Here is a 17,024-nt window from a genome sequence, read left to right as displayed (position 1 = left end):
GAGAGGCTAAGCAGTGAATATGCGAGGCAGAGCTCAGGCGAGGAACAAGGACCACTCACTCCTGATCCAAGAGCACGGAGAGTGGAGAGAAGGCCAGAACAGCGCAGAATGACCAGACTACTCAGGAGGAGAGCGCCCCGACCCTCTTCACAAGGCACACATGGGGATTGAGATTTAAGGAGATGATGTGGGGAGGGGCGTTTGTCGGGAACAAACAACTGAATTTCATGGAGCGCTGAGTGCTGACGTTTGAATTTTCTATTTATTGAATTGAATTTCTATTTTATTGAATTTTCCTGGATTCCTCGCATTCTGTCGGGATTTCTGGATTCCTTGCCTTGCTCCTTTGCTTCTTGGACTACTTGACTTTTGGCTTTGCAGCTGTGGTCCTCACAGAGTTGGGCTGAACTGTTTGCAACCAGAGGCTGCTTGAGGTGTGTGTGTGTGTGTGTGTTTACTTTGCTCCTGGACTTGCCAGAAACGTGGGAGCATTTGGGGAAATTTGGAGCAATAAAGTGGCGCTTTAAACTGCCACCTCCCTGCGTTGCTTCTGTGCCATGCCCCGAGTCATCACACTCTCCTCCTCCAGACTCATGTCCAAAGTTGAAGAAATGGTTGTATTGCTCCCATTTGGGGGGGGGAAGACCCCTAACTCCTGTTCTGACCTAGGCTTCACCAAATCACGAAACAGACTCCTTGTCCCCCCCCCCCCCCCCGCAAAAAACCCACCCTTTTTATTTGGCTAATGTGAATTCCTAGCATTCACATCCAGCAAAATCCCGGCAAACAGTCTTTCAAGGATAAATTGCAAACACAGACCTCATCAGTCCTTGGACAGCTGCCAGGTCGATAGCTTCCAGACGCAACGGCTGTACAAGGAAACACTTGGCAAGGAGTCTCTCAGATAAGCAAATCTTCAAACTAAGGAATTCATTGTCTCCTGCATTGTCCCCTTTTTGCTGCTGTTTATCTCTTATGGGAAGGAACAGGTTCCAGCTGTTCTTCTGCCCCACTTAGATCCAACTCCAAAGGCAGCTGATAACTGTTGGCTGGCCCTGGCCCCCTCTCTGCCTCCGACACAGAGCCCTCATCCGAGCCTCCCCCAGACTCCAGGACTGGCCCATCTTCCTCCCCAACCTCTTCACTGTCCGAGTCTGTCCGAGCTCTGCTGACCACTGATGGGCCATAACAACTCCCTTGGGTGCAAGGGGGCAGCCTCTTCCCTACTGATAGGGGGGGGGGAGAGGCAGGGGTCTCCATCAGAGTCCCAATCATCAGCGAGAAACCGTCAAAGAGACCGGGGGAGGGGGATGATGATGATGATGATGATAATGAAGGTCTCCTGGGCCTCCCCCTCCCCCCCCCTCCCCGCTCTCCGTCTCCTACCGTTGCCTTCCTGGGGGCACAGCTCGCAGGGGTCTCCCCAGCCTTCGCCTGGCATCTTGCTGCAACAGCATCGAGCCTTGGTGGTGTTGAAAGCTTTGGGCACCGAGCACTTTCCGTTGTCGAAGCGGGTGAAGCAGAAACTCTGGCGGGTGTCTGCAAATGTTGGGGAGGGGGAGATACATAAGGTCAGGAAACCGGGAAGATCTGGGGTAGGAAGGGAGGGAGGGTCCCTGGCTCCTGGTCCCCTGGCTCCCCCTTTCTTAACTTTTTTTAAAATTTTATGTTTATATAAACAATCCATTTTCCATTAACCAGGGTGTCGTCTGGGTACAAATATTTTGTGCCAACATTAAAATACAATCTTATTCATTATTTACTCTCATCTTGGCTTAATTTCCAATACCTTAAGTATCTAATGTTACAACAATCCCATTGTGATTTATTTAACTCCATTAGTTATATTACTATTAATACATTTTCTATACTTTAGAAAACTTCTTTTATTATTCATTCTTATATCTGTTCTCGAACCGCCGGTAACATGATTCCCAAATTGTATAATAATCGGTTTGTTCTTTCTCTTGGAGAGCCAGGCTCAATCTGTTCGTTTCCGCACATTCTAATATTTTCCTAATCCACATTCTCCTCTGTAGGGATCTCAATGAATCTGTAGGGATCTCAATGAATCTGTAGGGATCTCAATGAATCTGTAGGGATCTCAATGAATCTCTAGGGATCTCAAACCTGCGGAGACTCCACCGGGAGGAGAACTCTACCTCCAACACACAGGACACACTTGATGTGCCAAGACTCCCTGTTGAAATGGGGTAGAACAGAGTTCCCCAAACTTTCCCGGTTGGTGGCCTGGAGCGGGGAAAGAGGAGATGGTTTCGTGGGAGGGGGAGGCACCTGTGTGTGGACGTGAATGCACGAATGGGGCTCCGAGCGCCCAAGATGCTCGCGGGACAAGGCCCTCACGTGGCCCGTTTCTGAATGCACCATGGCCCAATAGTGGGCTCTGGCCCACAAGTTGGGGACCCCCCCGGGGTAGAACATTCAGCCACTTGTCTGAGATGGGATAGGGTCTCCTGCTTCAGGAGGGGGTTGGACTAGAAGACCTCCAACACCCCTTCCAGCTCTGTCACTCTGCTATCCTCCACGGGGTCTGCGGGCGGTGTCCATCGGCAGATCCACCACGCGGTGCCGTCCATATCATTATTTTATTCCATAAACTTATATGAGCCGGGGTGGCGCAGTGGTTAGAGTGCAGTACTGCAGGCTACGTCTGCTGACTGCCGGCTGCCTGCAATTTGGCAGTTCAAATCTCACGAGGCTCAAGATTGACTCAGCCTTCCGTCCTTCCGAGGTCAGTAAAACAAGGACGACCCGGATTGTTGGGGACAATATGCTGACTCTGTAAACTGCTTAGAGAGGGCTGTAAAGCACCGTGAAGCAGTATATAAATCTAAGTGCTATTGCTAAGGTGTGACTCGACAAATGCGCACACGACAAAAGCGCGCCGACAAAACTGCGGCGAGAAAACCGCGACGTTATAAACGCGCCCACAATTTGTCGGTGAACCTTGCTAAGGAGATAGATCCTGGTTGAGTTGCAGGAATGTCAGCTAAGCAATAAAAGAGGTGAACGAACTGGGATGGTGCAGTGGTTAGAATGCAGCATTGTAGGCTAACTCTGCCCACAGCCGGGAGTTCGATCCTCACAGGCTCAAGGCTGACTCAGCCTTCCGTCCTTCCGAGGTGGGTAAAATGAGGACCCGGATTGTTGGGGGGAACAAGAGGCTGACTCTGTAAACCGCTTAGAGAGGGCTGTAAAAGCACCGTGAAGCGGTATATAAGTCTAAGGGAAAAGGAAGGAAAGTGTCAGCCTCTGTTTCGCTACTTGCTTTTGGCTGTCATTGAAATGGGGAGGGGGAGGCCTGGTATTTGGGAAGGGAAGTTTTAAGTACAGGAGTGATTGTAAAAAGGGAGTTTTGTTCTCACCATCTACTGTGCATGCTGGAGATAGTGATTGAGGTGGCCAAGGCCAACTGGAAAGCCAAGCATAACAAACAGATAAGGACCTTGGCAGCAAGGTTGACTTCTGCAAGAGGGGTGTGTCGCAAGCAGTCTTTTTGTAGTCTGGAGAGGAGCCGAATGACCACCAGCTGAGTGCAATTACCTCCTGTAACTGTGCAACTGTTCCTGACGCCTAGTAGCTCTTCGATGGCGTGCATCCAGGAACAACTCACTACTGGCGTCCGGATCACTCTCCCTTGTCTCCTCCCCACTGGTCCAAGGCTCAGGCGCCTCCTGGTGGCCAGCCAGCCTCTCTGCGCCCTGCTCAGAGTCGGAACCCTGTCCAGGGTCCTCCACATCCTCCAGAGCCGACTCATAGGGCCCCTCGCTGTCGGAGTCTGGTGGCAGCTCCAACGGCTCCTGCTGGGCCACAACACCAACCTGATGATGCTTTTTGAAGATGGAACTCACAGGACACCTGAGGGATTTGCAGATTGGACTATGGATGGGATTACCAGGGGGAGGGAGTTGGGTCACATATTGGCATGTATGATTTCGCGCGCTTTTGCCTCAGACCTTGCTTTGCTTAGCTGCTATCTTTTCGTAACCAGTAAAAGTACTCTGAATTCTGCGGAATGGAGTTAAGTGGTTTCTTAATTGCTTGCGAAGGGAGGCTGACTCTAAGCCTAAGTGCTATTGCTATTCAGCCACTTCTGTGAAATGGGATGGGGGTCTCCTGTATGGGGAGGGGGGGAGCTGGACTAGAAGACCTCTAAGGTCCCTTCCAGCTCTATTCTGTTTCTGGTTTCTAATCCCCTGCCTGTGGATCAGCACCGGTCCGTGGCCTGTTGGGAACCGGACCACGGAAGTGGCAGGCGAGTGTGCAAGGCACCATTTGCACATGTGCGGGATTAGGTTGTGCACGTGAAACCATCCACTTACCCCCCGCCCCCTCACCCGCTGAGAAGGAATGTTGCCACGGGCTCCATAAACCAATATCGCTGGGATAGTTTTCCAGCAGGCAGGATGGCTGATTGTCCGAGATCCCAGCTCCCTAAAGCGGGGAAGCTTTGGACTGAGGTGATGGGAGATGTAGTCCAATGCGCGCAGAGAGTGGAGACACAACATCCCTCACCCCCCACGCCCGGAGATCATAACCGTACGTGGCTGGCAAACTCACCAAAGCAGCGCCGACCATTGTCAGACAGAACAAAACCAGGCGGGCAGATGCACTGAAAAGTGCCAGGGGTGTTGGTGCAGGTACCGAAGAGACAGATGTTCGGGTCTTCCTCGCACTCGTTGATATCTGCAACCCACCAAGATGGATTACAGGCTGCCCCCCCATCTCTTGTCATCCCCAAATTCAATCTATAGGCAGTTTTTAGCGCTGGGAGGAACAGGAAAACCCCCTCCTTCCATGGATCAATACACATAAAAAAGCGTGGGTTTGGCCGTCATCTTGACTTTTTTGACCCCTCCCTCAGGGAGGACCCTATTCCCTGATGCGCCACCTAGGCGTCAAAGCCAGAGGGGGCCCACAGACATCCTTCCCCTCAGCACAGGACCCAAACGTCAAGCGTTTGCCTGTGGTGCATTGTGCTTCTTACCGATACAGTTGTCGTTCTGCACTTCGTAGCCGGGAGGGCAAATGCAGCGGAAGGAACCTTCCAAATTGTGGCAGGTTCCCGGGGAGCAGCTCCCGAGTAGGCTGACGCACTCGTTGATGTCTGCGTGGGAGAGAAAAAATCCCGCATCACCTTCCCCATAGCTGGGAGCTGCTGTCCCTGCCCTGGATATCAGGGAGGGTTTCCGACACTACACAGGTAAAGGAGACATTGGCTAAGCCTTTGGAAATCAATACGTGGGGGTGGCAGGGTAAGCGTGGAGGGTTATGCACATATGCATGGGAGCGGGGTGAGTGGAGGAGTCACGTGCACATGCGTGGGGGTCACACGTGGAGGGCGGAGTGCGGATGCGGGAGGGTAGGGGTTTCAACTTCCGGTTTGTGTGTTGGGCCGTCCTTTGCCCTCCAGAGCACAGGGCAAAAAACGGCCCAACTCGCAAACCAGGAGTTCAGGAATTGACTTCTGGGTTGCCCGTAAGGCTCTTTTTCTCCTTCTGGAGGCTTCAGGAAAGCCTCCTGAAGGCTCCGGAGGGTAAAAACGGCCAAAAATGAAGGTCAAAATCAACGCCTTGTGTGCCCTAAGAAATGGCTCCGCGTGCCATGGGTTTGCCATCACGGCCCTAAACCTTCTAGGAAGAAGAAATACAAATCCAGGGCAAAGGGGTGTGTCTATGAAGCAAGAGAAGATGGGGGAATGACACGTCGTTCTCTCAACACCCCCCGAGGACCCTGGGAGGTACCCACCGATACAATTCTTGCCATCCGGTGTGTGGTCGTAGCCCTCCTGGCACAGGCACCGGAAGGACCCCATGTTGTTGATGCACTGTCCATTGCGGCAGACCTGCCCAGCCAGGGAGGAGCACTCGTCGATATCTGTGGAAAGAGTAGGGTGGGGTGTGTGGGGGTCAGCATCACCATTCCCAGAGGCTCAGCCGGCCCCTCCTCTGGTCCCAACCACGCTCCCTTACCCATGCAATCGTTGTTGTGGGTCAGTTCGAAGCCCGGGAAGCAGAGACAGTTGTAGGAGCCCACCGTGTTCTTGCAGGTGCCGTTCCCGCAGGGTTGACGGTCGCATTCGTCGATGTCTGCCAGGCGAACGAGGAAATGCCCACACGAGAATGACAGGGAGATATCATTATCTACTTATTAAACTTACAGGCCACCCACCTCACAGGCCAAAGTGCATTTATTATTGTTGCTGTCAGTGTGACACTTCATGGAGAGGGCTCCACAGTAACCTTTACAACAACAACCCTGTGAAGTAGGCCAACATGGTTCACCGACAAAAGGGTGACCGACAAAAGCGCGCCCGATGAAACTGCGGTGACAAAACCGTGAGTTCTAAACCGCGCTGACGAATGAGCACTGAAGCACGCCAACAGAAGCGCGCTCTAAACCTAACCCTGACCCTTACCTTAACTTAAATCGCGCTTGTCAGCGCGCAGTTGTCGGCGCGCTGTCGTTGGCACGTTGATGACATCATGGTTTTAGCACCGCGGTTTCGTCATGCGCGCATTTGTCGGGTCATGGGCCAACATCACCCCATTTTAAAAACCCACCATATAATGTTATGGATGCTCCATTGCTGGAGGTTTTCAAAAATAGACTGGACAACTATTGGGTGAGGTTGGTGTAAGGCAGTGGTGGGTTGCGGGCGGTACACCCCGGTGCAGGCGTACCGGTGCCCGCAGGGAGCAGCAGGTTCCGTTCCGGTACAGTGCTTCAGAGGGCCCACCCACCTGCCACGTTCCTGAGCTGTATTTGACCCAACCGGGCCATTTGCGCCCACAGCATACAGCGCCTGTGTGATGCTCCGCTGAGCAGCTGAAGCGTCATGGGTGGTGGGTACGCACGTGCATGTGGTGGATGCCCGGCCCTGTCGCAGCGTACCAGTTGCGACGGGATTCGGAACCCACCACTGCTGTAAGGACTCCTGCCTTGAGCAGGGGGGTTGGAATAGAAGACCTCTGAAGTCCTTTCCAGCCCCAGGGCTCCATGTTCCAATTTTTCCTGTCACCACACAGGCTCCCCAAGGGATACTTCTTCCAGCGAGTTGTATCAACTGGTCATTTGCATGCTTTCTGAGAGTTATTGAGGCCACTTGGAGGTTTATCTATGTCCTTGGGGTCACCTGAGTAGTGCAAATGGGTGTGGCACCTTCTTGGAACGGCTGAATGGATTGTGTTGTAGACTGGAGAAAGATAGATGATGTCGCATCCCTCCAAGTGGCCTCAATGACTCTCCAAAATAATGCAAATGACCAGCATGCCAGGCCTGCAGCCATCTTTTCTTTTGGGTCTTTGGCCTGCCACACTTTCTATTCTTCTACTAGGCATTTTCTATGGTGGGGAAATGGGAGGGAGGATTGTACGGAGTGAGATGATACGTAGCCATAGCAACATTCTTTCTAGAAAGCCAAGGTCATCCTTTGTCTCTGCACCTGACTGGAACTGGATGGGGGGAAGCTGCCAGTGTGGCAGTGGGAGATTGGACCATGGGATGGAGTTTGTGGGTATGGGGGGCAGGATCTTGAACTTTCAACTGGGTGGGGGAAAACTGGGAAGCTTTCAGATTCGGGTTTTCCCAGATGTGCCAACATGGCTCTCTTCATCAACTGGAACTTTGAGGAATCCTTTGGCTCAAACTCTGATATACTTTTGGACGCTGTTTGGAACCCTGACATCCTTCCATTTCCCACCATTCAGTCAGAGCTGAAGAAGCTTCTTGGATGAGAAGCGAAACGTCTTCAAAGAAAAATCAGAAAGTCCAGTTGCCTCTTAAAAAAAAGCACCTTTGGGACAAAATGCCCTAGAGGTAAACTCCCCCAATGTCAACCCCTCCGTGTAGGTTGATATGGCGATGGGCTCAAGGTCACACAGGATGCACTACAACAGGGTGGGAACTTCCCGGTTTGTGAACAACTGGTGAACTAGCAAAACAGGTCTAGAACTGGAGAGACGCCTCCGCGGGGCTGGCGTGCCGTAAGGGCGTCGAACCCCTGAGATACTGACCCATACACATGGTCAGGTCCCCCGTGGCTTTGAACCCATTGTAACAGATGCACAGGTAACTCCCTTCCGTGTCGACACAATCCCCGTGGCTGCACACGTTGGGGATCTCCTGGCACTCGTTGCGGCCTGCAACACAACAAAACACAACAAAATTAGCTTGAAGAGAGAAAAGCCGGGAAGAAGGACGGGCCCAAATCTGAGACTGGTTAGGCTTAGACCAAAGCCCAGGGCGATGCTCCGACCCTTAGAATGTGGGACCCACATTTCAAATGAACCTATTTTGTCCAACCTTGGTTACTTGAGGATGTGTGGACTTCGACTCCCAGAATTCCCCAGCCAGCATAGATGGCTGTACAATATACAACAATTCGCTTAGTAACTGTCTGAAGTTATAACAGCCCTGAAAGAAGCAACTTCTGTCCGGTTCTCGTGTTTACGACGGTTGCAGCTTTTCAATGGTCACAGGATCAAAATTTGGGCCCTTGGCAACCAGCTTCCGACAAGCAGAGTCCACGGGGGAAGCTGGATCCATTTAATGCCCATGTATGTCAACTCCTAAAGTTGCCATAGTGAGGAAATGGGTGGGGAGGGGAACGCATTCCACGCATACTTTCGGCTAGAGTCGGATCTCCGATGACCGCAGCAGGCTTGGGAGGGGTGCACCTCATTGGGGAATGTGATTTATGACACAGACTGAGGGGAGGGAAGGAAGAGGGGTAAAGTTCAGATATAACCCAAACAAAGCTCAGATCTGACCGCAAAAAAAGCCTTGCCTAATGGTGCTCCTAAATAAATGACTAGTTTTCTATTGAAACTTGGCTTGAGGCTCATGAATCAATTAGGGCATTTTTAGGAAACCTGACAGACAGTCAGATCTGAGCCTCGTTTGCGTTATAGCTGAACTTCACCCCTGTTCCTCCCCTCCCCTCAGTCTCTTGTCAGTTTTAGGAAACCTGATGGTGTGATTGAATTCAATTCACGGCAGCACTGATTCCCTGAGCCACCATGGCAATAAAGGTTGTAAAAATTGGGTGCGACTCACTTAACAACCACAATGAAAATTCTGGTCCTAATGGTGGTTGTAAGTTGAGGATTACTTCTATTGAAACCAGGGACGTGCAGTCAGGGGAGGCAGGGCCTCACCACTGTCATCATGAAAAAGAAAAAGAAATGTAAAAGAAAAAAGGCTGAGGTAGTTGCTGCCAGAGTCACAGTGGCTGACTCTGCTTAGTGCTTAACTGCAGGAGGAGGCGAGAGAACCACGTGTCTCCTTTACTCTAGCTTTATGATCACTTGAGCAGAGTTAAGCAAGGGTTAAAAGGCGAAAAATTCCTTATGTAGATGAGGCACGTGGTTCTCTCGCCTCCTGTAGAGGGCATTTTTTAAGAGGCTTTTTAGAGTTCTCTGGGAGCAACTAGCTCAGCCTGACCTCAGAGCTCTTGCCTTTCTCCTTTTACATTTTTTCCCCCTTTCATGAGGGCAGGCAAGAGCAGAGTTGAAATCAACTCTGCATATGTGGGGAGGGGGGAGGAATTCAAAAAGTTTGATTGCATGCAGAGCCACGTTGTCTTTTCAAACACACACACAGACACACAGACACACAGACACACACAGAGCTGGATAAAAGTATATAAGCCCAGCTTCACTGATTACAAGTTTGAAAAGGCAACGTGGCTCCACCTGCAATCAAAGGCTCGGATCGGAAGGCAGCAGGGGAATGGGGGGGGGGGGCGGGGTATGGCAGAGGAGCTGCTTTCAAGCCATTGGAAAATATATCCAATCCAATTTCTGTGTTTGTGTTTGTTTGAGAGTGAGTGAGTGAGAGAGGGATCCAAGTTCTCTGTGTGCGTGTGTCTGTTTGAGAGAGGGGGGAGGGAGGGAGGAAGGAGGGGGAGGGAGAAGAAAAAGAATGAAGGAAAACTTATTTTGCAAGGGGGGGAAATGCCGTCGCTTTAAATCGGAACTGAGCACGCCTGGCTGTGGAATTCTGGGAGTTGAAGTCCACAAGTCTAAAAAAAATTGAAACTCCTGTGTCAGTGCCTCACCAGCCATAAACCTCACCGCACGTCACTGGTTGAAACGATCAAAATCGTTTGCTTCTCCTTCATCGCTTAAGATCAGGGTTCAAACCGGTCTTACCGACACACGCTCCACTTGGCGACAACTTGTATCCTGAAGAGCATTCACACCGGTAACTGCCGGGGATATTTAAGCAGTCGGCGTTTCGTTGGCAGAGATTTTCCCCTCCGCTGCATTCATCGATGTCTGCCAGGAGACGGGAAAAGAGGAAGAAAAATGTCAGCAAGAGACAGAAGGAGAAACGTCTCCCTGATTTTGGTGTGAACACCCCATGCCTCCTCTAGGTTGTTCTGATATACAGGCAGTCTTCGACTTACGACAGTTCGCTTAGTGACCGTAGTTACAACAGCACTGAAAAAAGGAACTCATGACCAGTTTATGACCATTGCAGCGGACACGTGATCAAAATTCGGCCACCGACTCACATTTATGATGGCCGCAGTGCCACACGATCCCCTTTTGCAACCTTCTGCCAAGCAACATCACTGAGGAAGCCAGATTCACTTAACAACCATCTTACTCATTTAACAACTACAGCGATTCAGGTAACAAACGCAGCAGGAAAAATCGTAAAACGGGGCAAAACGCACCGTGCAAATTTCTCACTTAGCAACATAAATTCTGGGTTCCATTGTGGCCATAAGCTGAGGGCTACCTGTATATTGAAAAACCACATCTTTGCCACTGTGGCTTCTCCAGAAGGCATCACACGGTGGACTTGTAAAAAGGTTAAAGCGTTTTGGATAAAAATATGGTGGATTATGCAAAATATTTTTAAAATGAGGATAAAGTTCACCCCTCAGTTATTCTTGTTAGGTATAATTACTGATTGCACAGTTGTAGAGATTAACTTGATTTTGCATTTAATAACAGCAGCAAGACTGTTGGTGGTGCAGTACTGGAATAAGGAAGATTTGCCTACTATTCAAGAATGGATATTAAAAGTCACAAACTTAGCAGAGATGGCTAAAATATCAGCATATCTCAAGGACCACTCAAACGAGAGATATAAACTGGAGTGGAGAAGATGGATTGATTATATTCAAAATAAATATGGGACTAAGAAACTCCAGATAGCCTACGACTGAAGAAGCAAGGAATGACATAACTTGTTTAAAGTTAGCTCAACAAAAGAGGAGTTAAAATACAAGTGAAAGATGATGCTAAAGTTTTTTTTTACTTTAGAATATTTTTAGCTTACTTTAGAAGATTGTTGAAGATTTATACCCTGTATTTGCTCTGGGAAGTCGGGGGTGGGTGTTGGGGGGGGAGATGGATTCGGGGGGGGAGGGTGGGGGAGGGGAGGTAAATATTTATAAAAGCTTTTAAATTTTTCAATTTAAAAAAAATAAAAAAAATAGTAACAAAGACATCGCATTTTGTCTTTTGCCTATTGTCCATGTTAGAAGAGAGAGAGAGGAACCGGGGGGGGGGGGGGAGAAGAGAGTGGGGGCTTTGATTGAGCAGCCACATCTGTCCTTTGACTGTTTTAGCCCCCCCCCCCCCCACGGACACCCTTGTCCTGAAAACTGAATCCATTAAATCCATAGGTAGTCCTTGTTTAGCAACCATTCATTTTGCGACAGTTTGAAGTTATGTCGGCACTAAATGAGGAGACCTACGATATAGGTACCCCTCGACTTACAAAGGTTTATTTAGTGACCATTTTTCACACCTACAACTGCTGCATCGTCCTCACAGTCACATGATCAAAATTCAGGCGCTTGGGCAACTGACTCATATTTACCACGAGAAGTTTCCCGATAAGCCAAAGGGTCCCCTAGGGATGGAAGTAGGTGGTTAATATTTTATATGTTAATTTTTATGTTGTTCTCTTTTCAGGAAACGTTTTTCTTCTGAGGAGAGGCCGTCTGTCAGGCCTGCATTTATGTTCCTTTTAGAATTTTGGCCTGCCACACTTTCTCTTATTTCATTATGCTGTTTCTTTAAATGTAGTCGATGGGAGGGGGGAATAGAAGGAGTAGGATTTTGGAATGTATTGTTTTTCATTCTTTGCTAGAAGTCAAGGTCATCCTTTGTCTCCGCACCAGTACACCTGACCGGAAGAAGTGGGGCATGGATGCCAGCGTGGAAGGAGAAGATTGGACCATGTGATGGACTGTGGGTGTGAGGACAAGATCATGAACTTTTAACTGGGTGGGATTCTGATGTAACTTCCAGAGTTGGAATCCCCACAGCTATGTGCCAACATGCCTGCTTTATTAAATTGGAACTTTAATCATAGTTTTGCCTCCGACATACGACTGTTGCTGTGTCCTGGGAGGTCACCTTTTGCGACCTTCGGACGAGCAAAGTCAACAGAGAAGCCAGATTCACTTAACCACCATGTTGCTAACGGGAAAACTGCAGTGATTCACTTGTGGCAAGAAAGGTTGTAAAATCAGGCACAACTCACTTAACAACTGTCTCACTTAGCAACATAAATTCTGGGCTCAACTGTGGCTGTAAGTCAAGGACTACCTATAGCTGCAGCCATCACAATGTCCCTCCATTGCATGGTCGCCATCAATGAGCTTCCCTGCCAGCTTCCCCCAAGCACAGTCAATGGGGAAACCAGTGGGAAGTCACAAATGGCCCTCACAGAAATCAGTGAACGACTGCAACCAGAACGGATGCAACTGCTGTCGTTCAGTTGGAGCAATCCCAAGACATTGCTCTTTTCAACTGTACCACTTAACAATGGAGAGGTCGGTCCCGATGGCTGTCGCTAAGCAAGGACTACCAGTATTTACAAAGAAATTAAATGATATTCATGGCAGATGCGGCTGTATCTCCCCGGTCGTTTCTTCTTTCCTGTATCACCATTCACCCAATCCATTCACCATTTTTATCCTGCTTGTCACAATTCCCTTTGGAGGTGAAAAGTTCACACAAACCCCCTTCAATGCCACCCGTGACTCTGACCTTCGCAGATCAGCAAGATGTTGTTATAACTGAAGCCGATGGGGCATTCGCAGCGGAAACTGCCGATCTGGTTGATGCAGACGCCGTTGGTGCAAATGGCCGGAATCTCACTGCACTCGTCAATATCTGCATGGAAAGAGGGAGGGGTTGGATGAGGGCGGGGCCAGTTCGACAGAAGCCCCACCTTCTTTTCAAGGGGGCAGGATGTGTGTGACACAAGGCTGAGCATGAGCAAATGAGTGACCTGACAAATGGGCGCACGACAATAGCGAACCGACAAAACCGTGGCAAGAAAACCTCGATGTCATAAACGCGCCCAAAACGTGCCGACAAAACCGCGCCCACAAAACCGCGATTTAAGTTAAGGTAAAGGTTAGGGTTAAGGTTAGGGTTATTATGTTGTTTTCGTTGTTTTTTGTCAGCGCGCTTTTGTCGAGCGTGCATTTGTCAGTGAACCGAGCAAAAGATACTCCACCCCCATTTAGCTGTGGGAACCATGGGATCAACTGAAGTGTGTAAAGAATTGTGGGGGATTCAAACGTTCCCAGTGATGTATTTGTTGTTTTATTGCTTTCTTGTCAGGGAATTAATTGCGTTGCCAGTGTCCAAATAAAGTCAGAGATGCTGAAACAAACTCATAGTTTTATATAAATGAATATATATTATATCAATATGTGGAGCAAACTAGACAGTCTGGCAAACAGGAGCATCATGAGGTAAATCCCAGAGCACACAAGGCGCACAAAAGAAAAAGGCGGGGAAAAAGGGAAACTCCCCCTTTACACTCAGAGCAACCAATCACAGTGCAGATTGCCTCATGCATGAGCAGACAATATAGCCAGGGACACAGGAACATCATGAGGTAAATCTAAACGGTATACATCACAAAGAAAAGAAAAAGGCGGGAAAACAGGGAAACTCCCCCTTTACAGTCAGAGCAACCAATCACAGTGCAGATTGCCTCATGCATGAGCAGACAATATAGCCAGGGACACAGGAACATCATGAGGTAAATCTAAACGGTATACATCACACAGAAAAGAAAAAGGCGGGAAAACAGGGAAACTCCCCCTTTACACCCAGAGCAACCAATCACAGTGCAGATTGCCTCATGCATGAGCAGACAATATAGCCAGGGACACAGGAACATCATGAGGTAAATCTAAACGGTATACATCACACAGAAAAGAAAAAGGCGGGAAAACAGGGAAACTCCCCCTTTACACCCAGAGCAACCAATCACAGTGCAGATTGCCTCATGCATGAGCAGACAATATAGCCAGGGACACAGGAACATCATGAGGTAAATCTAAACGGTATACATCACACAGAAAAGAAAAAGGCGGGAAAACAGGGAAACTCCCCCTGCACACCCACAGCAACCAATTATAGTGCAGATTGCCTCACACATTAGCCACCCCCCTCCAACCAATCAACTACAGTTGTATGTTCTGCCTCACCGCACAACCCCACTGCTCCAGCTACTAAATTTAAACATCTTTACATTTCTGGCTTGTTTCAAGCTTCGAAATGTATTCAGACTGCTTTCGCTTTTAGTGCTTCTCAGCTGGCCAATGACACTATGGAGGGACGGGAGAGGGAATTGGAATGGGGACTGTAAACATCAAGCAATCAAGCCGTGAGAATCAAGGTTACGTCAGCAGGTGTTTGCCAGACTTGCGAGACATCTTCTCACAACAACGTTGTGACGCTCAACTGGACAATGCAACCTACACTAATAGGAGGGAGGGAGGATTCTATATTTTAATTATATTGAATTGCACGGGAATCAGTATAATCTTTATTGTCACTGTACTTAAATACAACAAAATTGGTTGTATACAGAAAGCCAGAGCTGGTTTTGCTTTCATTCTGTGCCGAAATGATATACACAACAAAGTTTTGCATTAAGAGATTGGATCATTCATCTTAAAAAGAAAATCTGAAAAAAAAAATTAAAAGCACAAAGAGGGTTTTTGTTTTTCTTATAAACTCTTCTTAGTTTAGTATTTAGGTTTGATTGAAGCACCGACACAAACATCAGCCTCCATGCAAAGATAGCAGTGATGGGCCACACGGAATTTGGGGTACACTCACCAATTGGTTTCCCTGTGTGGATGTCGATGATGAAGCCGGGGGCCTGGTTGCCGCACAGGATCTGGTATTCAGCTAGAAAAGAAAGACTTGGTCATGTTTCTCCAGAGGCATTTCCTGGAAGGACCTGAGGCAAAAATGATATCTGAAAAGCTCAAGAGGATCTTCGGCCAACACAACATATGTGGACACAAAGGCAGAATCTTCTCCACCCCAAGGATACAACACTCAGACACACACTGAGCAGCGTGGCCCGTGCAGGACAATGCAGTGAGCCCTGTACAGGTCTGGGCATTGGGGAAACAAAACGGTTCCACCACAAAACCGTGTTCGACTAAAGGGTGCTCAACAAAACCGCGTAGCTGACATCATCACAGCGCGACAACAGCGCCGAGAAAAAAGCACGCTGTAAATGCTAAACGTAAAATTAACCCCTAAACCTAAACCTAACCCCCCTAAACCTAATCCTAAACCTAATCCTAAACCTAAACCTAACCCTTAACCTAACCCTAAACCTAACCCTTAACCTAACGCTAAACCTAACCCTTAACCTAACGCTAAACCTAATCCTAAACCTTAACCTAACCCTAAACCTAACCCTATCCCTTAACCTAACCCTAACCCTAACCCTAACCCTAACCCTAACCCTAACCCTAACCCTAACCCTAACCCTAACCCTAACCCTAACCCTAACCCTAACCCTAACCCTTAACCTAACCCTAAACCTAACCCTTACCTTAACTTGAATCGGCTTGCTTTCAAAGCGCTATTTAAAGCGCCCTTCTTTCTCCGCGCTCGCTGTTGTCGCCCTGTTGATGACGTCAGTGATGCGCTTTAATCGGGCGCGCTTTAGTCGAGCGCGGTTTTGTCGTGCCACGAAACAAAACAACCACTTCATAAACACACCGCATAACATAGGAGAACAAACCCACCAGAACTAGATTCAGCAATCCATCTGCATTCAAAAGACAAAGTCCACTCTTTTGAAGACAGCAAAGTCCAGATTGTGGACGAGAGGTCCGCTGGTTTGAAAGAGGGGTCAAAGAGACCATCCATGTCAAAATTGAACTGCCCTCTCTCAACAGAGGCAGAGGGATACAACATCATCTACCTCCGTTCTACAACACAGGAGTCCTTTCAGCAGTTCCAAGAAGGCTCCACCCCCATTTGCCCCACTCAGGTGACCCTGAGGACACAGGTAAACCTCCAAGTGGCCTCAACAACTTTCTAGAAGAATGCAAGGAATATAAATCCTTCCCCACCATCCAGCCAGAGCTGAAGAAGCTTCTTGGATGTGGAGCGAAACGCCTTCAAAGAAAAAAAACAAGGAAGTCTAGTTGCCTCTTGAAAAAGCAGCCTTGATACCACCATAACCTAGATGGCTGAGGATCTCCCTAGACATTGAGCAACTCAGGTGTAGATAGATGAGAATGTTCGTAGCTCGGGGTTGAACGATGGGGTCATTGGTGCTCTCTGAACTGGGCTGTTTTCTCGACAACAGGGATCAGCCATCATGAAATCAGCCATCAACAAGCCCATAGAGGTTGACAACATCTACATGCCCTTCAAAAGATATGGCCCAGGAGGAAACTAAAAGGACAAAACGCCTCCTTGCCAGCAATCAACATGCAGATAAGTAGGGTTTAAAGCCAGGATTAACATCAGACTGACAATCCAGAAGCAAACAATACCCTAATCAAGGATCAACAGTTGAACAAGTAACAGTAAAAAGCTCAATCAAGGAATCATCAAGACCATGAGAGGGCAGGCAACTAGAACAAAAACAGAGAGCAAACCCTACTCCCTTCTGGCACAGATAATGTCTTAAGGTTAGGATTAGGGTTGAAATTATGAGGACCAAAAGGTACTTACAATCCAGTTCCGAAGGTC

General features: G+C 48.7%; 1 protein-coding gene across 1 annotated transcript in view; it reads right to left on the bottom strand.

Annotated features, from left to right (window-relative positions):
* Positions 1-17,024, bottom strand: part of LOC116523713 (fibrillin-2-like) — a gene marked incomplete at its 5' end in the record, with an annotated part of 185,510 nt that overhangs the window by 44,854 nt on the left and 123,632 nt on the right. Inside the window, 9 exons of the mRNA XM_032238847.1 lie at positions 1,387-1,539; positions 4,582-4,707; positions 5,009-5,128; positions 5,770-5,898; positions 5,994-6,110; positions 8,037-8,162; positions 10,176-10,301; positions 13,041-13,166; positions 15,138-15,209. Coding sequence (XP_032094738.1) covers positions 1,387-1,539; positions 4,582-4,707; positions 5,009-5,128; positions 5,770-5,898; positions 5,994-6,110; positions 8,037-8,162; positions 10,176-10,301; positions 13,041-13,166; positions 15,138-15,209 — 1,095 coding nt within the window. The remainder of the gene's footprint in view (positions 1-1,386; positions 1,540-4,581; positions 4,708-5,008; positions 5,129-5,769; positions 5,899-5,993; positions 6,111-8,036; positions 8,163-10,175; positions 10,302-13,040; positions 13,167-15,137; positions 15,210-17,024) is intronic.

The sequence above is a fragment of the Thamnophis elegans genome, unplaced genomic scaffold (assembly GCF_009769535.1).
Source record: "Thamnophis elegans isolate rThaEle1 unplaced genomic scaffold, rThaEle1.pri scaffold_97_arrow_ctg1, whole genome shotgun sequence".
Taxonomy (NCBI): Eukaryota; Metazoa; Chordata; class Lepidosauria; order Squamata; family Colubridae; genus Thamnophis; species Thamnophis elegans.
The sequence above is the reverse complement of the archived record's forward strand: the minus strand, read 5'-3'. Positions and strand labels throughout refer to the sequence as shown.